The 18466-nt window shown below is 37.8% G+C and overlaps 1 protein-coding gene across 1 annotated transcript in view; it reads left to right on the top strand.

The window, feature by feature from the left end:
• The window catches only part of ARHGAP5 (Rho GTPase activating protein 5), a 74176-nt gene that overhangs the window by 44750 nt on the left and 10960 nt on the right, over nucleotides 1-18466 (top strand). The window contains exons 3-4 of the mRNA XM_005880980.2: nucleotides 12535-12612; nucleotides 18310-18441. Coding sequence (XP_005881042.1) covers nucleotides 12535-12612; nucleotides 18310-18441 — 210 coding nt within the window. The remainder of the gene's footprint in view (nucleotides 1-12534; nucleotides 12613-18309; nucleotides 18442-18466) is intronic.

The raw sequence follows: 18466 nt of genomic DNA, 5'->3' as shown, positions 1-18466 counted from the left end.
GGCCCAGGCCGGGCGGGGGGCCCCCCCCCCCCCAGTGCACAAATTTTTGTGCACCGGGCCTCTAGTGTATATATAAAAGCCCAGCAACCAAACAGTGGAACGACCAGGACAACCGGTCGACCAGTCTCTATGATACGCACTGACCACCAGGGGCCAGACACTCAATGCAGGAGCTGCCCCCTGGTGGTCAGTGCACTCCTACAGTGGGAGCACCGCTCAGCTGACCAGGATGAGCGGTGCTTCCACAGCGGGCCGATCCCCACAGGCCACGCCCCCCCACCAGTGCACGAATCCATGCATCGGGCCTCTAGTAGTGTATATTAGGCTTCACTCTTGGTGTTGTACATTCTATGGACATCCTTCCAGACAAATGTAAAGTGACATATATCCATTGTTATAATAACATACAGTATTTTTCACTGCCCTAAAAATCCTCTGTGCTTTGTCTATTCATCTCTGTCTCCTTCTCCCACACCGACAACCACTGACTTTTTTTCTATAGTATAGTTTTGTCTTTTCCATAGTATCATGTAGTTGGAATCATAGTGCATGTAGCCTTTTCATATTGGTTTTTTTTTCCCCTTTTGTAATGTGCATTTAAGGTTTCTCCATGTCTTTCCAGAGCATCTTTTCATACGTTTATTTGCCATTTGTATACCTTTCTTGATAGGGATGTCTGCTAAGGTCTTTCACCCATTTTGTAATGGAGTTAATTGTTCTCTTATTACTGAGTTTTAAGAGTTCTTTGTATGTTTTGGGTAACAGTCCTTCATCAGATAGGTGTTTTTTAAGTATTTTCTCTCACTCTGTGGCTTGTCTTCTAATTATCTTGATATTATATTTCACAGAACAGAAGTTTTTAACTTTAGTGAATTCCAGCTAATCAATATTTTTTTCTCAATATTTTTAAGAAAAGAGACAAAAGATAATATTGTATCCTTGGTATTATATCAAAAAAGGCATCACCATATCCAACATCATCTAGGTTTTCTACTATGTTATCTTCTACAAATTTCATAGTTCTGCATTTTACATTTAAGTTCATAATCCATTTTGAGTTCATATTTTCAAGGGTATAAGGTATATGTCTAATTTCACTTTTTTTTTTTTTTTTTGCATGTGGATGCTCAGTGTTTATAGCATTATTTCTTGAAGATACTTCATTCCATCGTATTTATTGCCTTTGCTCCTTTTTCAAAGAACCTTTGATTACTAATGGGTGTCAATTTCTGGGCTTGCTATTCTGTTCCATTGACCTATTTGCCTATGCCTTCCTCAACACTACATTGTCTTGATTATTGTAGATTTATAGTAAACCTTCAAGTTGGGTAGTGACAGCCTCCAACTTTGTTCTTTTTGAATATTCTTCTTCTCTTTGAATATTAGGTCTTGACCTCTCTATATAAACTTTAGAATCAGTTTGTTGACATCCATAAAATGACTTTTTGGGAATTTGATATTGCATTGAATCTATAGGTCAAAAGGGAAGAACTGACATCTTGACAATATAGTGCCTTATCCATGAACATGGAATATCTCTCCATTTATTTATTCATCAGTTTTGAAGTTTTCCTCATATAAATCTTGTATATGTAATATGTTAGATTTATGCTCAAGAATTTCATTTTGGGGGATATTAATGTAAAACTGTGTTTTTAATTTCAAATTCTGCTTGTTCATTGGTATGTAAACAAAACAGTTGGTTTTTGTATATTAACCTTGTGTCCTGCAAACTTGTTATAATTACTACTTTCAGGAGCTTTTTTGCTTGTTAATATTCTACATAGATGATTATGTCATCTGTGAAGAATTACAGTTTTATGTCTTTCTTCCCCATCTGTATCCTCTGATTTTCTTTTCTTGCTTTATTATTTTAGCAGGAAACTTTTAGTACAATGTTGAAAGAAAGATGTGGTAATGGGATATTCTTGGATTGTACTTTATCTTAGTGGGAAAGCTTCGAGTTTCTCACTATTAAGTATGATGTGACACATGGATTATTTTGTTGTTTTTATAAAGAGTAGTTTATTGATTTTTGGGGAGAGGAAAAGAGAGAAACATTAATATGAGAACAGAACATCGATTGGCTGCCTCCTGCGTGCCCCCTACTGGGAATTGATCCTACAACCCAGGCATGTGCCCTTGACCAACAGTCAAACTGGCAACCTCCTGGTGCACACATGGGATGACACCCAACCAACTGAGCCACACCAGTCGGGGCTACGCATAGGTTTTTTTGTAGATAGTGTAAAAAAGTTACCTTCTGTTTCTACTTTATTAATAGTTTTTATCATGAAAGAGTTTTAGATTTTATCAAAATACTAGTAGCCCGGTGCACAAAAATTTGTGCACTCGGGGGTGAGGGTGAGGGGTAGGGCCAGACCCCTCAGCCCGACCTGCACCCTCTGTCATGTTCCAGGACCCCGGCCACTCCTGGCCTAGGCACAGGCCTACAGGCTTGGGGCAGCCTGGCTCCCGAAGCCCCATTTTATCAAGAGAACAAAGTCGGCGTTAGTTACAGCCCTCACCGAACCCAGTACACTGCATCTGTGCATACAACTGCCTCGTTCATGTGCCTGCTTTGCCCTACTGAATTACTAACATCTTGAGGACATAGCTCTGTCTTATCCTGCTTCACCTTCAGTGCCTGGCCTGGTGCCAGGGACCTGAGAGGGTTTGCTGAGTGAGTGAATGAGTGAATGAATGAGCAAGTAAGTGAATGAGCAAGCAGCTACCGGTCGGGATAGTTCGCACTCCGCTCTGAGCTGCCTGACGCAAACCCCGGGCAGTTCCCGCCCTGCTCCCAGCTGCCCCGCTCCCCTCTCGCAGCTGCATAGTTCTCACAGGGCAAAGGCGGCCCGGGTGTGCGTGTTGGTAGATCAGTGCATTAGCACCTGCCAGCCTCGGATCCCCGGGGAGGGCCGTTTGTGGGCGTGGCCGGTGGCGGATCCATGCATTAGCACCTGCCAACCCGGGATCTCCACGGGAAGGCCGTTTGTGGGCGTGGCCGGTGGCCAATTGGTGCATTAGTACCTGCTAGCCTCGGATCCCCGCAGGAGGGCCCTTTGTGGGCGAGGCTGGTGGCGGATTGCTGTGGTCCCGCCCGCCAGCCCTGGGTCGGGTCCCATACGGGCCGCCTGCCACCCGGGTTGCAGATAGCAGGCCCGGATGGCAGCGGGGCAGGCGGGATGGCGCTGTCCCACCCTGCCTGCAGTATGCAAATTAGCCGCCATCTTGGTTGGCAGTTAATTTGCATATTGTCCTGATTAGCCAATGGGAAGTGTATCGGAGGTACGGTTAATTACCCTATTTGTCTTTTATTAGATAGGATTTTTTTGCATCTATTGATATGATTGTGTGATTTTTCTTTTTTAGTCTAATGATGTGATGGATTACATTAATTGATTTCCAAATATTAAACCAGCCCTGCATACATGGGATGAGTCTTACTTGATCATAGTGTATAGTTCCTTTTATGCTTTTTTGATTCAATTTGCTAATACCTTGAGCGTTTTTCCATCTATGTTCATGAGAGATGCAGGTCTATAGTTTTTCAGAAATATCTTTCTCAAGACTTAGAGCTTTTGTTTTTAGCATGTGAAAAATCTCATTTCATTCAGTTTGAAATTTGTGAACATGTTCTACATCAACCTTTGTTTTAAGACTCAAAATAGCTGACTTACTAAACTGTATAAACTATGTTATATCACCTAGCCAGTTTGCTCAGTGGATAGAGTGTTGGCCTACGGACTGAAGGGTCCCAGGTTCAATTCTGGTCAAGATCAAGTGCAGGAGGCAACCAATTGATGTGTTTCTCTCACATTGTTATTTCTCTCTGTCTTTCCCCCTCTCTACCACTCTCTCTCTAAAAATTAGTGGGAAAATATCCTCGGATGAAGATTAAAAAATATAATAAATTATGTTATATCAAGGACAATATATTGCCTTATATCACACATGCAAATTCTAATATGTAGCACATAGGCATTTTATTAAGAAACATACCTTGTTTCAAATCAAAACACATCGTAATATATCTCTATCTGTTCATATATCTTTTGCACCAACTAAGTGCACCTTTAATTAATTTCAGCAAGTTAGAGCCATCTCATTTAGTGTTGACTTCATTCATGCATACTTTTTTTTTTAATGCTAGAGGCCCAGTGCATGAAATTTGTGCACTCACGGGGAGGGGTCCCAAACCAGGCCTGCGCCCTCTTGCAGTCTGGGAGCCCTCAGGGACTGTCCAATTGCCATGAGCCTGGCTTCTGGCTGAGCGGCACTCCCCCTGTGGGAGCACACTGACCACCTGGGGGCAGCTCCTGCATTGAGCGTCTGCCCCCTGGTGGCCAGTGCGTGTCATAGCAACTCGTCGTGCCACTGTTCGGTCGATTTGCATATTAGCCTTTTATTATATAGGATATTTTTATTGAATTCAGAGAGGAAGGGAGAGGTACAGAGAGATAGAAACATCATTGAGAGAGAATCATTGATGGCTGCCTCCTGCACACTACCTATTGGAGATCAAGTCAGCAACTCAGGCATGTGCTCTGACCAGGATTCAAACCGTGATCTCCTGGTTCCAGAGGTCAATCCTCAACCATGGAGCAACACCAGCTATGAGAATGACATCACATCTATGAGAATGACTCCCACTTCTTTTTACCACACCCCAATGTTTTCTTATATTTCTGACTGCCTATTGAATATTTGGATGTCTTATCTTGGGCTTAAGATTAAAATTTGATTCATCTTCCCCCAAGCCACTTCATTTTCTTGATTTTTTTCCCTAATAATGCCAGTGTCCTTATTCCAGTTATGTGAGCAAAGGTATTTCATTAATATAACTTCTCTTTTACCCATTGTGCTCATATACCATTAATTGATAAGTTTTGCCCTTTCTTAGCAATATTTTTTCTCTAATATCTGTTTTTTCAGTGTCATTACCATATTAGGATCTATTAATATCACATTTCTCCTGTTGCTGCTTTTGATATAGTTGTCTTTCTACTTTATAATATTTTTTTAAAAAGAATAAAAAAAAATGAAACTGAAAAAAAAAATAATTGAGTGCTTAGGGGAAAAAATAAATCGAAATTTCATAGTGTAGAAATTAAGGCTTTTTGAATCTAAATTATTTTGGTTGCAAGAAATAAAATGCAAAAAAAATACTTAATTGGAATCAAGGGTATCTTATCAAAACCAAGAGCATCTAATACCAGTGGACTAGAACCCAGGTGTATTGTCATCCCTGTTTTTCTCTGTTCTTCTCTCTTTAGACTCATCTGTTCACAGAACCTAGATTTTTATGTCTCAGTTTTAACCATATCCTGAGCTTAACCAGATGATTTTGACTCCCAATTCCAAATTTCCAGAGAGAATTTAGTTCATCATTTAACATTACAAATAAATAATCAAATTATTTAATTTTTTGATAACTAGTTAATGTGGGATATGCTTTAGTGTGTTTAAATGCATATTGTATTATACAGTTTCTTGAAATATGGTTTTTATCTTACTACCACCTCCAGTGGTCCTTAAATTTATATCAAGCAATAAGAATGCACATTTAATTTTGTAGCAGCTAACCTGAATAAGCTTATATAATACCAGTGCTTGATATCTTATTTCCCACATGTGCTTTTACCTTTTTTGTTGGGATAAAAATCACATAATATATAGTTAATCATTTGTAAGTGTAAAATTCAGTGGCATTTAGTACATTCACAATGTTGTGTAATCATCACCTCTTTTTAGTACTAACATATTTTATCACTCCAAAAAGAAATCATGTACTCATTAAGCATTCACTCCTCATTCACCTTTCCTACACCCTCTGGCAACCACCAGTGTGTTTCCTGTGTCTACAGATTTGCCTGTTCTGATTATTTCATATAAGTGAAATTAAATATGACCTTTTATGTCTAGTTCTTTCATTAAGCATATTGTTTTATCAGCACTTCATTTCTCTTTTTGAGTAATCCATTTTATGAATGTGCCACATTTTTATTTATTTATTCATCCATTGGTGGATATTTGGCTTATTTACACCTTTTGTTTGGCTGTTGTGATGTAAATAGTGCTTCTATGAACATTCATGTATATGTATTTCTTTGAGTACCTGTTATGAGTTCTATAACTTATATGCCTAGGAGAATATTTAACTTTTTGAGGAAGAGGCTATACCACTTTAGATTTCTACCAGCGATGTGTGAGAATTATTTCTCCACAGCCTCACCAACACTTGTTTTCCTTTTTAAAAAAATGTATTATTATAGTCATCATTAGTGAGAGTAGAGTGAAATACCTCATTGTAGTTTTTGCTTGCATTTCCCTAATAACTAATGACTTTGAGCATCTTGTATATTTTTGGAGAAATGTCTTCTCAAGTCTTTTGCCTATTTTACATTGGGTTGTTTGTCTTTTTCATGTTTGGTTTTGAGAGTTCATTATATATTCTGGATACTAGACCTTTATCAGATAAATTATTTGCAAATATTTTCTTACATTTCTTTTTTTATAATGTTCTTTAATGTGCTAAAGTTTTAAATTTTGGTGAAATCCAGTTTACTTTTTATTTTCCTCACTTATTGGTGCCATATCTAAGAATCCATTGCCAAACCCAAGGTCATGAAAATTTTACTCCACTGTTTGTTTCCTTCTAAGAGTTAGATCAACAATTTCGGGATAGTTATACTTCATTCCTTTACATTTTGGCTAGTTATACTTAATTCCTTGTAGAGCATGTTACATTTCTGGCTTAATTATTCTAGCTAGAACCTCAGTACAGTGTTTATATAGAAATGACAAAAGCAAGCATTTTTTTGTGGTTCTTCTGCTTTTCTATTTTATATTTTATTTATATTCATTTTAATTTTTCCCTTTGTTCTGCTAGCTTTGAGTTTAGTTTGCTCTTTTTTTCCTATTTCCTTAAGAAATAACCTAACCTTCAAGTTGAAATTTTCTTCTATTTTAATGTATACATTTACAGCTACAGATTTCCTTCTAATCACTGTTTTTGCTGCATTCCTTAGATTTTTGTATCATATCTTTCTTTTTTATCTCAAAGTAATTTCTGATTTTACTTGTAGTTTCCCCTTTAATGGTCCATGGGCTGTTTTAAGAATATGTTGTTTAGCAACAGCCGGTTTGTGCGGACCAAAGGTTCGAGTCCATCAAGGGCATGTACCTTGGTTGCAGGCTCCTCCCTTGCCCAGGCCCTGGTTGGGGCTCCTGCAGCAGGCATCCAATCTCTCATATCGATGTTTCTCTTTGTCTTTCCCTGTCTCTTCCACTCTCCCTAAAAATCAATGGAAAAATGTCCTTGGGTCAGGACTGACCAAAAAAAAAAGTATATGTTTAATTTCAACATATTTGTGAATTTTCTTTTTGTTACCTACTTCTAGTTTCATTTTTTGTGTGTGTGTGGTCAAAACATATTGGTATCATTTTAAAACCTTTATATTTATTATTGTTTTGTGATCTAACATCTAGTCTGTCCTGGAGAATATTCCTTGTATATTTGAGAGGTACGCATAGTGTGTTATTACTGAGTGGGAGTGCAATGTTTATTTGGTTTAGTTGGTTTACTATATTAAGTTTTCTATTGGTGATCTTCTGTTTAATTGTTCTATTCATTATTGAAAGTACAGTATTAAAGTCTCTAACTTTTATAGTTGAACTATTTCTCCCTTCAATTTTGTCAATTTTTGCTTCACATATTTTGGGACTCACACTATTATCAATGTTTTATGTCCTTGAGTGTCTCTTATAACAATTCTTGTCATAGTTTATCTTTTCTGAAATTAGGGTAGCCACCCAGTTATTTGGTTATTATTTGCATTGAATGTATTTTCCCATTCTTTTATATTCAACATATTTGTTTCATTGGATCATAGTGAGTGTCTTGTAGAGTTCATATACTTGGGTTATTTTGTTGTTTAATCCATTTTAAAAGTAATTTCTGAGAACTTAATTCTACCATTTTCCTATTTGTTTTATGTGTTAGAATTGCTATCTTTCGTGATTTTTTTTTCTAATGTGCCCTTCTGATCCCCTTCTTGTTTCTTTTCTCTATATTTTAAAATTGTTTTTGTAGTCATTATCCTAGGAATTACTATTAACATCTTAATTTTATAGCAATCAGATTTTAATTAAAAACAACTTTGTTTCAATAGTATATAAACTCTGCTTCTTTACAACTGTCTCCTACCCCTTTGTATTGCTATTGTCACAAATTACATTTTTATACATATATGCCTATAACATAGATGTATAATTATTTTATGCATTTCTTTTAAGTCATATAGGAACAACAGGAGATGTTACAAATCAAAAATAGAGAAACATTATAAACTTATATACTTACCTATGTAACAACTTTTATCTTTGTTATTTAGCTTTTGTGTGTCTTCAGGTTACCGTGTGATGCACTTTCATTTCAGCCTGGAGGACCCCCATTAGCATTCCTTGTAGAGCATGTCCACTAGTGATGAACTCCTTCAACTTTTATTTAAGAATATCTTAATTTTTCCTTCATTTTTGAATGATAGTTTTGCCAGATACATAATTCATGGTTGATAGTTCTTCCCCCCCCCCCCCCTCTTTTTCTGAAGAGAATTTTTATTGTGGATTCTTAGGATGTGATGACTCACTTTCTCCCTTTCCCTCTCCCTCTCTCCCTCTCTCCCTCTCTCTCTCTCTTTTCAGTGTAGCTCTCTTTTGAGTTCATCCTGCTTGCAGTTTCAACTTCTTAATGTGTAGATTTGTGGATTTCTTTGCAATATTTAGGTTGTTTTTCAGCCATTATTTCTTCACATATTTTCCTTTTTATCTAGGAAAGCCTTTGTATTTATATGTTGGTATGCTTGATGGTGTCCCAGAAATCTCTTTGGCGCTATTCATTTTTCTTCATTATTTTCTGGTTTTGCTCACTGACTGGATAATCTCAGTTAAATAATCTTTAAGTTCACTGATTGTTTCTTCAGCCTGCAAATCTGCTGTTAAATCTCTCTAGTGAATTTTTTATTTTAGTTATTATACTTTTCAGTTCTATAATTTCTTTTATTCTTTTTATACTTTCTGTGTACTTAATTGATAATTGTTATTTAAGTTATCCTTCTTGTCCATGTTTTTAATTGTGCATTTTAAAACTGTTGATTTAAAGTCTTTAGTAAGTACAGTAACTGTTTCCTCATGGACAGTTTGTATTAATTTCTTTTTGTCTTTGAATGTACCATCCTGTTTTGTTTCTTTCCATGCCTTTTAATTTTTGTTGAAAATAACAGGTTTTAGCTCTAGCCAGTTTAACTCAGTGGATAGAGCATTGGCCCACAGAGTGAAGGGTCCCAGGTTCGTTCTGGTCAAGGGAACATACCGTGGTTGCAGGCTTGATCCTCAGCCCCTGTTAGGGCGCATGCGGGAGGCAACCAGTCAATGTGTCTCTCTCATATCGATGTTTCTCTCTCTGTGTCTCTCCCCCTCCCTTCTACTCTCTCTAAAAAATCAATGGAAAAATATCCTTGGGTGAGGATAAATAATTAAATAAAAATAAGTGTAAGAAAAAAAAAGAAAATAATAGGTCTTACATATTATAATATAGCATATCTGAAAATCAGATTGTTCCCCATCACCAGGGTTTGCTGTTGCTGTTTATTGGCTATGTTTGCTTGTTCTATGACTTTTCTAAATTATATATATATATTTTTTTAAATATATTCTTATTTCAGAGCAGAATGGAGAGGGAGAGATAGAAACATCAGTGATGACAGAGAATCATTGATCGGCTGCCTACTGCATGCCCCCTACTGGGGATTGAGCCTGCAAACCGGGCATGTGCCCTGATGGGAATTGAAGCGGTGACCTCTTGGTTCATGGGTTGACAGTCAACCTCTGGGCCACACTAGACAGGCCAAGACAACAATTCTTTAACAATAAGATCTGTATTGCCCCCTCTGACACTTGCAGCCTGCACCCAGAGTTGCTAGTCTAGGGTGTGGTGGGACGGTAGATGGGCAATTTAAGGCTTCTTTCTTCACCAAACCTTGTTCTGATAGTTGTGACTTTGGTTTTTTTGTTTTGTTTTGTTTTTTTACTAGATTCTAGAGTTCTGCAAAAGTTGATTCTGACACTTTTTGTTAGCTAATTTGTGGCTTTTATGAAGGAACCAAACCGTGAAATTGCCATTTCCATTTCTTTTGCTGATGCCATTCCCCATGGACATATTTAATTTATGGACTATCTACATACCTTACTTCTTTACCCTTTTTATTTTATGACATAATTATTTCAACCTGAAGGTATAGAGAAACAAAAGTGAAACCCTTGAATTGTATATGTTAGCAACTCAAAAGAACTCAAGACCGTTTTAGAACTTTAGCTATCAAGAATTCTGTGTGGTGCAATGGTTAGTTACCTACTAAAAGAAAAAAAGATGGTGATACGTGGTTAAAAGTTACCATTTTAAATTTCTAAATTTCTATTTTTAATTCTGGAATGTTGGGATAGATTTCTAATGCCTTTGTTGTTTGTAGGCCCTGAATAGAATCTTTGGGATTTAAGTGATTGAAGTCTAAGTAAAAGTTGGATAATTTACATTTAGGTAATTGAGTTAATGTTTTTGTTAATTTTTTTCACATCATTCAATTATTAGTGAATAGAAGGCAAGATTTTTGGCATAGATTATTAAGGACCTTATAATTTTCACTTAGCAAATAATACTAAAAGCTTATCACTATGTCAGGATTTCCCAGCCTCAGTATTATTAACATTTGGGGCTATTTAATTGTATTAGCAGGGCAGTCCCTGATCTGATCTAGGTGCATTGCATTTAGTGATCATGTGTTTTCCAACACCTTTAATTTGGAAGAGTTTCTCAACTTCTCTTTCTTGACATTGAGACTGTCATCATACTTTCAGCTGTAAGTTTTAGTCTCCGTTAATGATTTTTTTTAAATCTCTACTATTTTCCCTGTGTTTATTGGTTGGCATTTTACTGTATGGATGAACTTTTCTTTCTACCTCAATTTGAGTTTGTCCCATGTTTCCTTATTACTGGATTGGAATTATGCATTTTTGTTACAAATACTGCCAGTGATATTCTGTTCTTAGACATGCATCATATTTACTGAGATAGGATGTCAGTTTGTCTCAATATAGGTGATATTAATTTCACCGAATGATCATGTCTGCCATATTTCTTTATTGGAGTTAAACTATGGATTTAATAATTTACTGTTTATTTATATGGTATGGTCTCATGTATTATTATACTTGGTGGGTTATAATCCACATATATCCTTTTAAGATCTGTCCCCATAATTCTTTAAGTACTTCTTTACTATCTGTCACAAGATGTACCAGGCTTGGCTTATACTTTCCTGATCCAGCCTTGGAATCAGCCTTTTCTTCAAAGAGTTCTGACTTGGGATATTATGCTATGAGTATTTGGATTGTATTTAAATATTCTATTTTAGCCCTGACCAGTTTGGCTCAGTGGCTAGAGCATCGGCCTGTGGACTGAAGAGTCCCAGGTTTGATTCCGGTCAAGGGCATGTACCTTGGTTGCGGGCACATCCCCAGTGTGGGGTGTGCAGGAGGCAGCTGATCCATGTTTCTCTCTCATCGATGTTTCTAACTCTCTATCCCTCTCCCTTCCTCTCTGTAAAAAATCAATAAAATATATTTTAAATATTCTGTTTTAGCTGGCCTCTTCTGGCCCTGCACCGTCAGGGAAGAAAGGCTGCCTTGCTACTGCAAGGTGGGGTAGAAGTCCAGACTCAGTTTGGTCTCTGCTAACCTCTGTTGACAGTGGGAAAGACCTCTATACAGTGGGGAGGACCCCCTTAACTTGAAGGAGGGTGGAAATTTAGGCTATCTTCTCAGCCCCTTCTGACACTCCAGGGGTGTTAGGAGTCACCTTAGTTACTGTTCGGTAGAGGTGGATTTCTAATTTCCTTACTTGGTCACCAGTGATATATGTGAGGAGTGGTGGGATCAGGGCACTTGACTGGAGTTAGGATGATTAAAATAAAAAAATATTTGCTTTTAATTCCTATGCTGTACCTTTTCTAATTTGTTCACCAGAGAGAGCAGGCTTTTGTTGCTGTTGGTTTTCTGTGTGTTGTTTTGTTTTTATTTTTTGCTTGTGCTCATTGGAGTTTCTGGGTTGCAGGTTCCTCTGTTGCCAGGTCCAGGATATATAAGAGGCAAAAATAAAACCCAGGGAACTCATTGTCATGTTGTTCTTCAAGATCCAGGGTCACTAGCCAGCACACCTTCATCTCTCCACCATTCAGAGGCTTTTGATGTTTGTTTTTTATATATTGGATTCAGGGGTTGTGTTTAGTGGAAGAAATAGGGAGAAATGTGTCTTTTCATTTGTGTGGAATTGGATATCCTAAATAGTTTAAAATAAAAAGAAGTCTATTAACAACTTATTTTAAGTGAAATACTCAAAAAATACTTATTCTTTACAATATCTTTGTAAGTAGCTAAGATGTACATAAGGTTATGTATATCTCTTTATTTTTTTAGGGTTATGTACTGAAGGACTCTACCGTGTTAGTGGGAACAAAACTGATCAAGACAATATTCAAAAGCAGTTTGATCAAGGTAAGATAATAATTATATAAAATAAAATTGTTTCCTTTTCCTTATTAAAATTTCATGGTGAAAAGATTGATTTTCATATGAAAACCTTCTAAGGCTATAGATGTTGAAGGGAAAGAGCTTTGAAGTGAAATTAGAAATATCTATATATATAAAAGGCTAATATACTAAGTGTCTGTCTGGGTAATGACATCACATAGCAACGCCACCCAGCTTCCTCTCCCTAGCGACTAGCCTCCTTGCATTTTCTTCAGCCCAGAAACACGACTTGCTTGATAGCCAGGTGGAACCATTTTACACTTCAACCAAATGTCTGTGAAGCGTTTTCCTGTGCCTCATCTCATTTGATCCTCACAGAAGTCCTGGAGTAGGTAGATAGGAGACTCGGTGGAATCCTATTTTCTTTCCATTAGCTGGAAAACAGAGATTTAGAAAGCTTAGAAACTTGACACCACTGAGAAGAAATGAGAAATGATGGACCTTGAAAATGACTTCAGGCCTGACCAGCGTGGCTCAGTGGTTATGCGTCAATCTATGAAGTAGGAGGTCACAGTTTGATTCCTGGTCAGGGCACATGCCTGGATTGTGGGCTCGATCCCAAGTGAGGGGTGTGCAGGAGGCAGCCAATAGGTGATTCTTTCTCATCGTTAATGTTTCTCTCTCTCCCTCTCCCTTCCTCTCTGAAGTCAATACAAATATTTTTTTTAAAAAGAAAATGACTTCAGGTTTTCTCACTGTGCAGAATATAGTCAAACACTGCTACAGTTAAATATTTTACCCTTTGTTCTCCCTGCATGATCTATAATAATAATCTGCTTCGTATTGATATTTACTGCTGTGTTGCTGACAATTACCTGAAAGAGCAATTGAAGTGCTTCACTGGGCTGGAAAAAGTTTAGCTAAATCAGAAAGCACTAATCAAGCAAGTTTATTCTATATATATATGTAAAAGGCTAAGTTGACTCGCGCATGCGCGATACATATAAAGACAGTCCTTGGGTTACGTTGGACTCAATGTACGTCGTTTCGTGGTTACATCGCCATTTCCCATTTATTTATTAAAAAAAAAAAAGTTCCGTCATTTTGATGTATGTACATATGTGCTTTATGTTTTTTATTATTTATTTACCACAGTAAAGGTCAGGAATTGTTATCTTTCTTTTAATTTGTTTTTACTGTTTCACTTCATTACTGCTGTGTATGCGCTCCATGTGAGTGACATAGGTGCTTATGTATGTGGGTTCCGACTTATGGCGAAAATCGCGTATGTCACACCGTAGGAACGGATCTCCGACATAACCTGAGGACCTACTGTAAAGCTCTCTCTGGCACCAGTTGCACGTGTGTGTGTGTTTCCACCTGTCATTGTCGATTGTGAATTTGGTTGGCACTTCTATTATAGAGAAAGGGCAAATAGTGACATTAAAATATTTCTTCTAATTAATTTCCTTTCAGTGTGCACGAATTTGTGCACCAGGCCACTAGTTTAATAGAAGAGACCACAGAGGCAAGAAACAGGAGAGCTATAAATCTATCACCAAAATTGGAAAAATAGTAAATTGATTTATGACACATTGGCATCTTTGTATATCACAGATAGTACTTACTTAAAAATGCGATCTAAGAAAATTTTCCATGATATCGGGCCAACTAATTATTAGTAATAAAAACAGAGCTGAATTCTCTACTCATATTAAAGTAAATTCCATATGAGATCAAAGGTTTAAATGTAAAAAAATGAAAACTATACTAGGAAGAAAAATGAGTAAAAGTTTCATGCTATATTTTTAAAAGTTATAGTCTTGGAGTAGAGAAAGGACTAAACTTGATATCAAATCTGGAAAGTATGAGCAAGATGATAAACTGGACTACCTAAAAATGTAAAAATTCTGTATGAGACAGTGGATTAAACATAAAATTAGAAGACACACTATAAATTTGGGGAAGATATGGAATATCTGTGTTAGATTAAGGAATTCATATCAGAAGAAAGTAGTCAGCATATATATGAAAACGTGCTGCTTCTATCAGTTATATAGAAATAAAAATTAAAACAACAAGATTGTATTTGTTTGTTTTATTGTCAGAGTGAAAAAGATTGTTGGTAAAGTGTAGACAAGCCAGTATTTTGTATACTGTTGGTTGTAGGTGCCTTTTGAATATCTATTAAAATTCAGTTATCTTTGCTAGAGAAAGTCAGCTTGTAAATACTTGTTACAATAATCTTTGTGTAGGCATAGCACTACTTAACAAGGGCATACATTGCAGCCTTTTTTGTAATTTTTTTAAAAAGGAAGGGGAACCTTGGCTGGTATGGTTCAGTTGGTTTGGCAGCGCCCTGTGCATCGAAAGTTTGCCAATTCAATTCACCGTCAGGACACATTGCCTGGGTTGTGGGCTGGATACCTGGTCAGGGAGTATGTGGGAGGCAGCTGATGATTTGTTCTCATATCAATGTTTCTTTCTCTCTCTTCCTTTCTTTCTAAAAATCAATTCAAAAAATATTTTTTAAAAATTTTGTGCCCGTTTAACTACATGCACCCATTGATATAAGAATGTCAACTAAAAAAAAAAAAGAATGCCACCTAAATTTAAAAAAATAAAATAAAATGAAGGGGAACTTCCCATGTGTTTACATGTTTATAAGTAAAATACTAGATATCCATGTAAAATCATATTTATGTGTGTTGAAATGGTAAAATTCCTGTTATTGAGTGGTATGTGTTTGCCTTGTTTTGAAAGAGTATTGTGGATAGTATGTTATTTCATTGTTAAAAAACATTATGTTAGAAAATCTGTTTAACCTTTATAATATTGGTAGAGTTTTGCTTCCAATAATAAAGGAAGGATAGCCCTAGCTGGTTTGGCTCAGTGGATAGAGCGTTGGCCTGCAGACTCAAGGGTCCCAGGTTCAATTCCGGTCAAGGGCATGTACCTTGGTTGCGGGCACATCCCCAGTAGTGGGTGTGCAGGAGGCAGCTGATGGATGTTTCTCTCTCATCGATGTTTCTAACTCTATCCCTCTCCCTTCCTCTCTGTAAAAAATCAATAAAATATATTAAAAAATAAATAAATAAAATAAAGGAAGGGTAGTGGTCAATACCAGGGCCTCTCGAATTAGACTTCCTGGTTTTGTTTTCTGGTTCTTCCACTTAACTGTCTTAGTGCCCTAGGGAAGTTAATCTTTCTATATCGAAACTTTTTCATATCTAGTATGGGAGTGATAAGAATAATTGTGAGGAATAATGAGATGGTGCATATGAAGAGTTTGTTGTGCCAGGCACCATATTAAATGTTTGCTGGGTAGCTGTTATTGCAAGGAATGTAACCTTAAGGAAATAATCTTTAGTACATACATATATTTATCATAGCATCTTTATGTTTTTAAATGAAATAATTTAATTGAAATGTTCAGTGATAGAATATTATGTAAATTATTAAAACTGGAGAATATTGTGTAGCCATTAAAATTATTTATGTAGGGCAAAATATTAATGATTAGTGATTATTCATTAAGGATCTGTGTGAGTCCTTAGTACTATTCTTGCAAATTATCTGCAAGTTTGAAATTACAATTAAATGTTACCCAGATCCCAAAACAGTTTTGGAAAGTTGCTTGTGAAATTTTAATAACTTTGGACAGTGCATTAAAGATGAAATCAGTTAGGAAATACACATCTGATTTGTTTTTGTCTTGTCTTTTGAATTATTAGTGATCAGAAAGGGGCTGAAAAGAAACATTAAAATATAAACAGTGATTGTCTCTGTGTGATGGAATAATTTTTTTTCCTTTTTGTGTTCTATATTTGTATATTTTCTATCATAAGTATTCATTATATATAAATAACCTTATGATACATTTAGTATGTTCCATTCTTGTGTTGTGGTGGGGTTTTTTTTAATATATTTTTATTTCAGAGAGGAAGGGAGAGGGAGGGAGAGTTAGAAACATTAATGATCAGAGAGAATCATTGATTGGCTGCCTCCTACACACCCCCACTGGGGATTGAGCCCGCAACCCAGGCATGTGCCCCTGACCAGAATCGAACCCAGGACCCTTCAGTCTGTAGGCCAACACTCTATCCACTGAGTCAAACAGGCTAGGGCCAATCTTGTTTTTTAGGTCAGAATTTCACTGTGTTTAAATGTAAAATTTTATATAAAAACTAGAGGCCCAGTGCACAAATTCATGCATGGGTGGAGTCCGGCTGGCCTGCCTAGATGGGGGCCAATCGGGCCAGGCCGAGGGGCTGCCCCCCCCCAATCTGGCCAGGTGTACGTCATAGCGACCGGTTGTTCAGGTTGTTTGGGCGTTCCGGTCACTTGGCTTTTTTATATATACTAAGGGCCCAGTGCAGGAATTTGTGCACCTTGAAAGGAACTGTGGGCTGCAAGGCTGCTGTAGGCACTGGGCTTGGTCTCAGACCATCCTCCGCACCCCCACCCGGTCCCTTTCACCGCAGCCCCTGGGCACCTGTCTGTCAGCAGCCCCGCTCCCGCCGCCGCCGCTCCCATGCGCTGAGAGGAATTGGGGCTGACACCAGCAGTGGGTGCGAGTGGAGCCGGCGCCATCAGCGGGTGCAGGCGGCAGCTGCTGACCTGATTGCCTCTCAGGAGCAGGGGAAGGTGGAGAAGCCCTCAGAGGCAGTTGGGGTCGGCAGCAGGTGCAAGCGCTGTGCTGGACTGCGGTGTACAGGAGCAAAGAATTTTCAGTAACCACTGGAGGCTCACCCCGATGACAGCAACCTGCATCCTGCCTTGGTCTAGCACCCCTGCTCACCTGCTCCACCATCCTGCCATGGCCAACACCCGCCATGTTCCGCACACGCCCCTGATGGTCAGCGCACGCCCCCTGATGGTCAGGGCACATCATAGCAACCGGTTGTTCCAGTTGTTCAGCCATTTGGTCTATTTGCATATTAGCCTTTTATTATATAGGATAAAGTTTTAAGTATTATTGAAAAGGTGTAAATTTGAATTTGTATTTATAATTTCTGTTGTTTTTATGTTCCCTTAGGGCCTCTTTTAAATAGCTTATATAAACAAATTATTTTAAACGTAGATATTAGTAAAAGCTAATGTTCTTTAGTATACTAATAAATCTTGCTTGATTCTGTTTCCTTATCCTTATAGTTTATCTATGTTAACACAATGAAGGAGAGATGAATCAGCTTGTAAAGAAAGGTGGCTAATGTTATGCCCAGATTTCAGGATCCCCAAGAGACCACACCAGGGAGCCAGCCGTGTCCGATGCAAAAGCAAAGAGTCTTTTATTCAAACCCGGGCTTGGCTCCCCTACCCTCCTTACTGACGCAGCAGCAAATGGCAGAGAGAGAGAGCCAGCCCTTTCGGGAGAGAGGTTTTATAGTAAGGGGAGGAGAGAGGACTGTGGGCCCTGCCAATTGGCCAGGCGCAAGTCTGGGTCTTGTTACACAGGATGTGGTTGTGTCTATGGCGTGCACTTCCCTTGATTATCATTGATTAGTTTAAAGAAATCCTAGGTGTGGCTAGCAGAAGCTTGGACTTCCGGGAGGAAGCTTCTTGCTGAGCACGTGGCTGCTGCCCAAAAATGGAGGATTCGGGCCAAGATGGAGGGCGTAGCCCTTGCCCTTTCAGCTAATGAGAATGCTTAAGTGCTTCTATAATAACTTAAACTTATTACATAAATTATAAATTAATATTTTAATTTTTGTCTTCTAGATCATAATATCAGTCTAGTATCAATGGAAGTAACAGTAAATGCTGTAGCTGGAGCTCTTAAAGCTTTCTTTGCAGATCTGCCAGATCCTTTAATTCCATATTCTCTTCATCCAGAGTTACTGGAAGCAGCAAGTAAGTACAAGCCTCCTCTCCTTCC

The sequence above is a fragment of the Myotis brandtii genome, unplaced genomic scaffold, assembly GCF_000412655.1.
Source record: "Myotis brandtii unplaced genomic scaffold, ASM41265v1 scaffold667, whole genome shotgun sequence".
NCBI lineage: Eukaryota > Metazoa > Chordata > Mammalia > Chiroptera > Vespertilionidae > Myotis > Myotis brandtii.
Note: the sequence above shows the minus strand (reverse complement) of the source record. Positions and strands in the feature narration are given on the sequence as shown.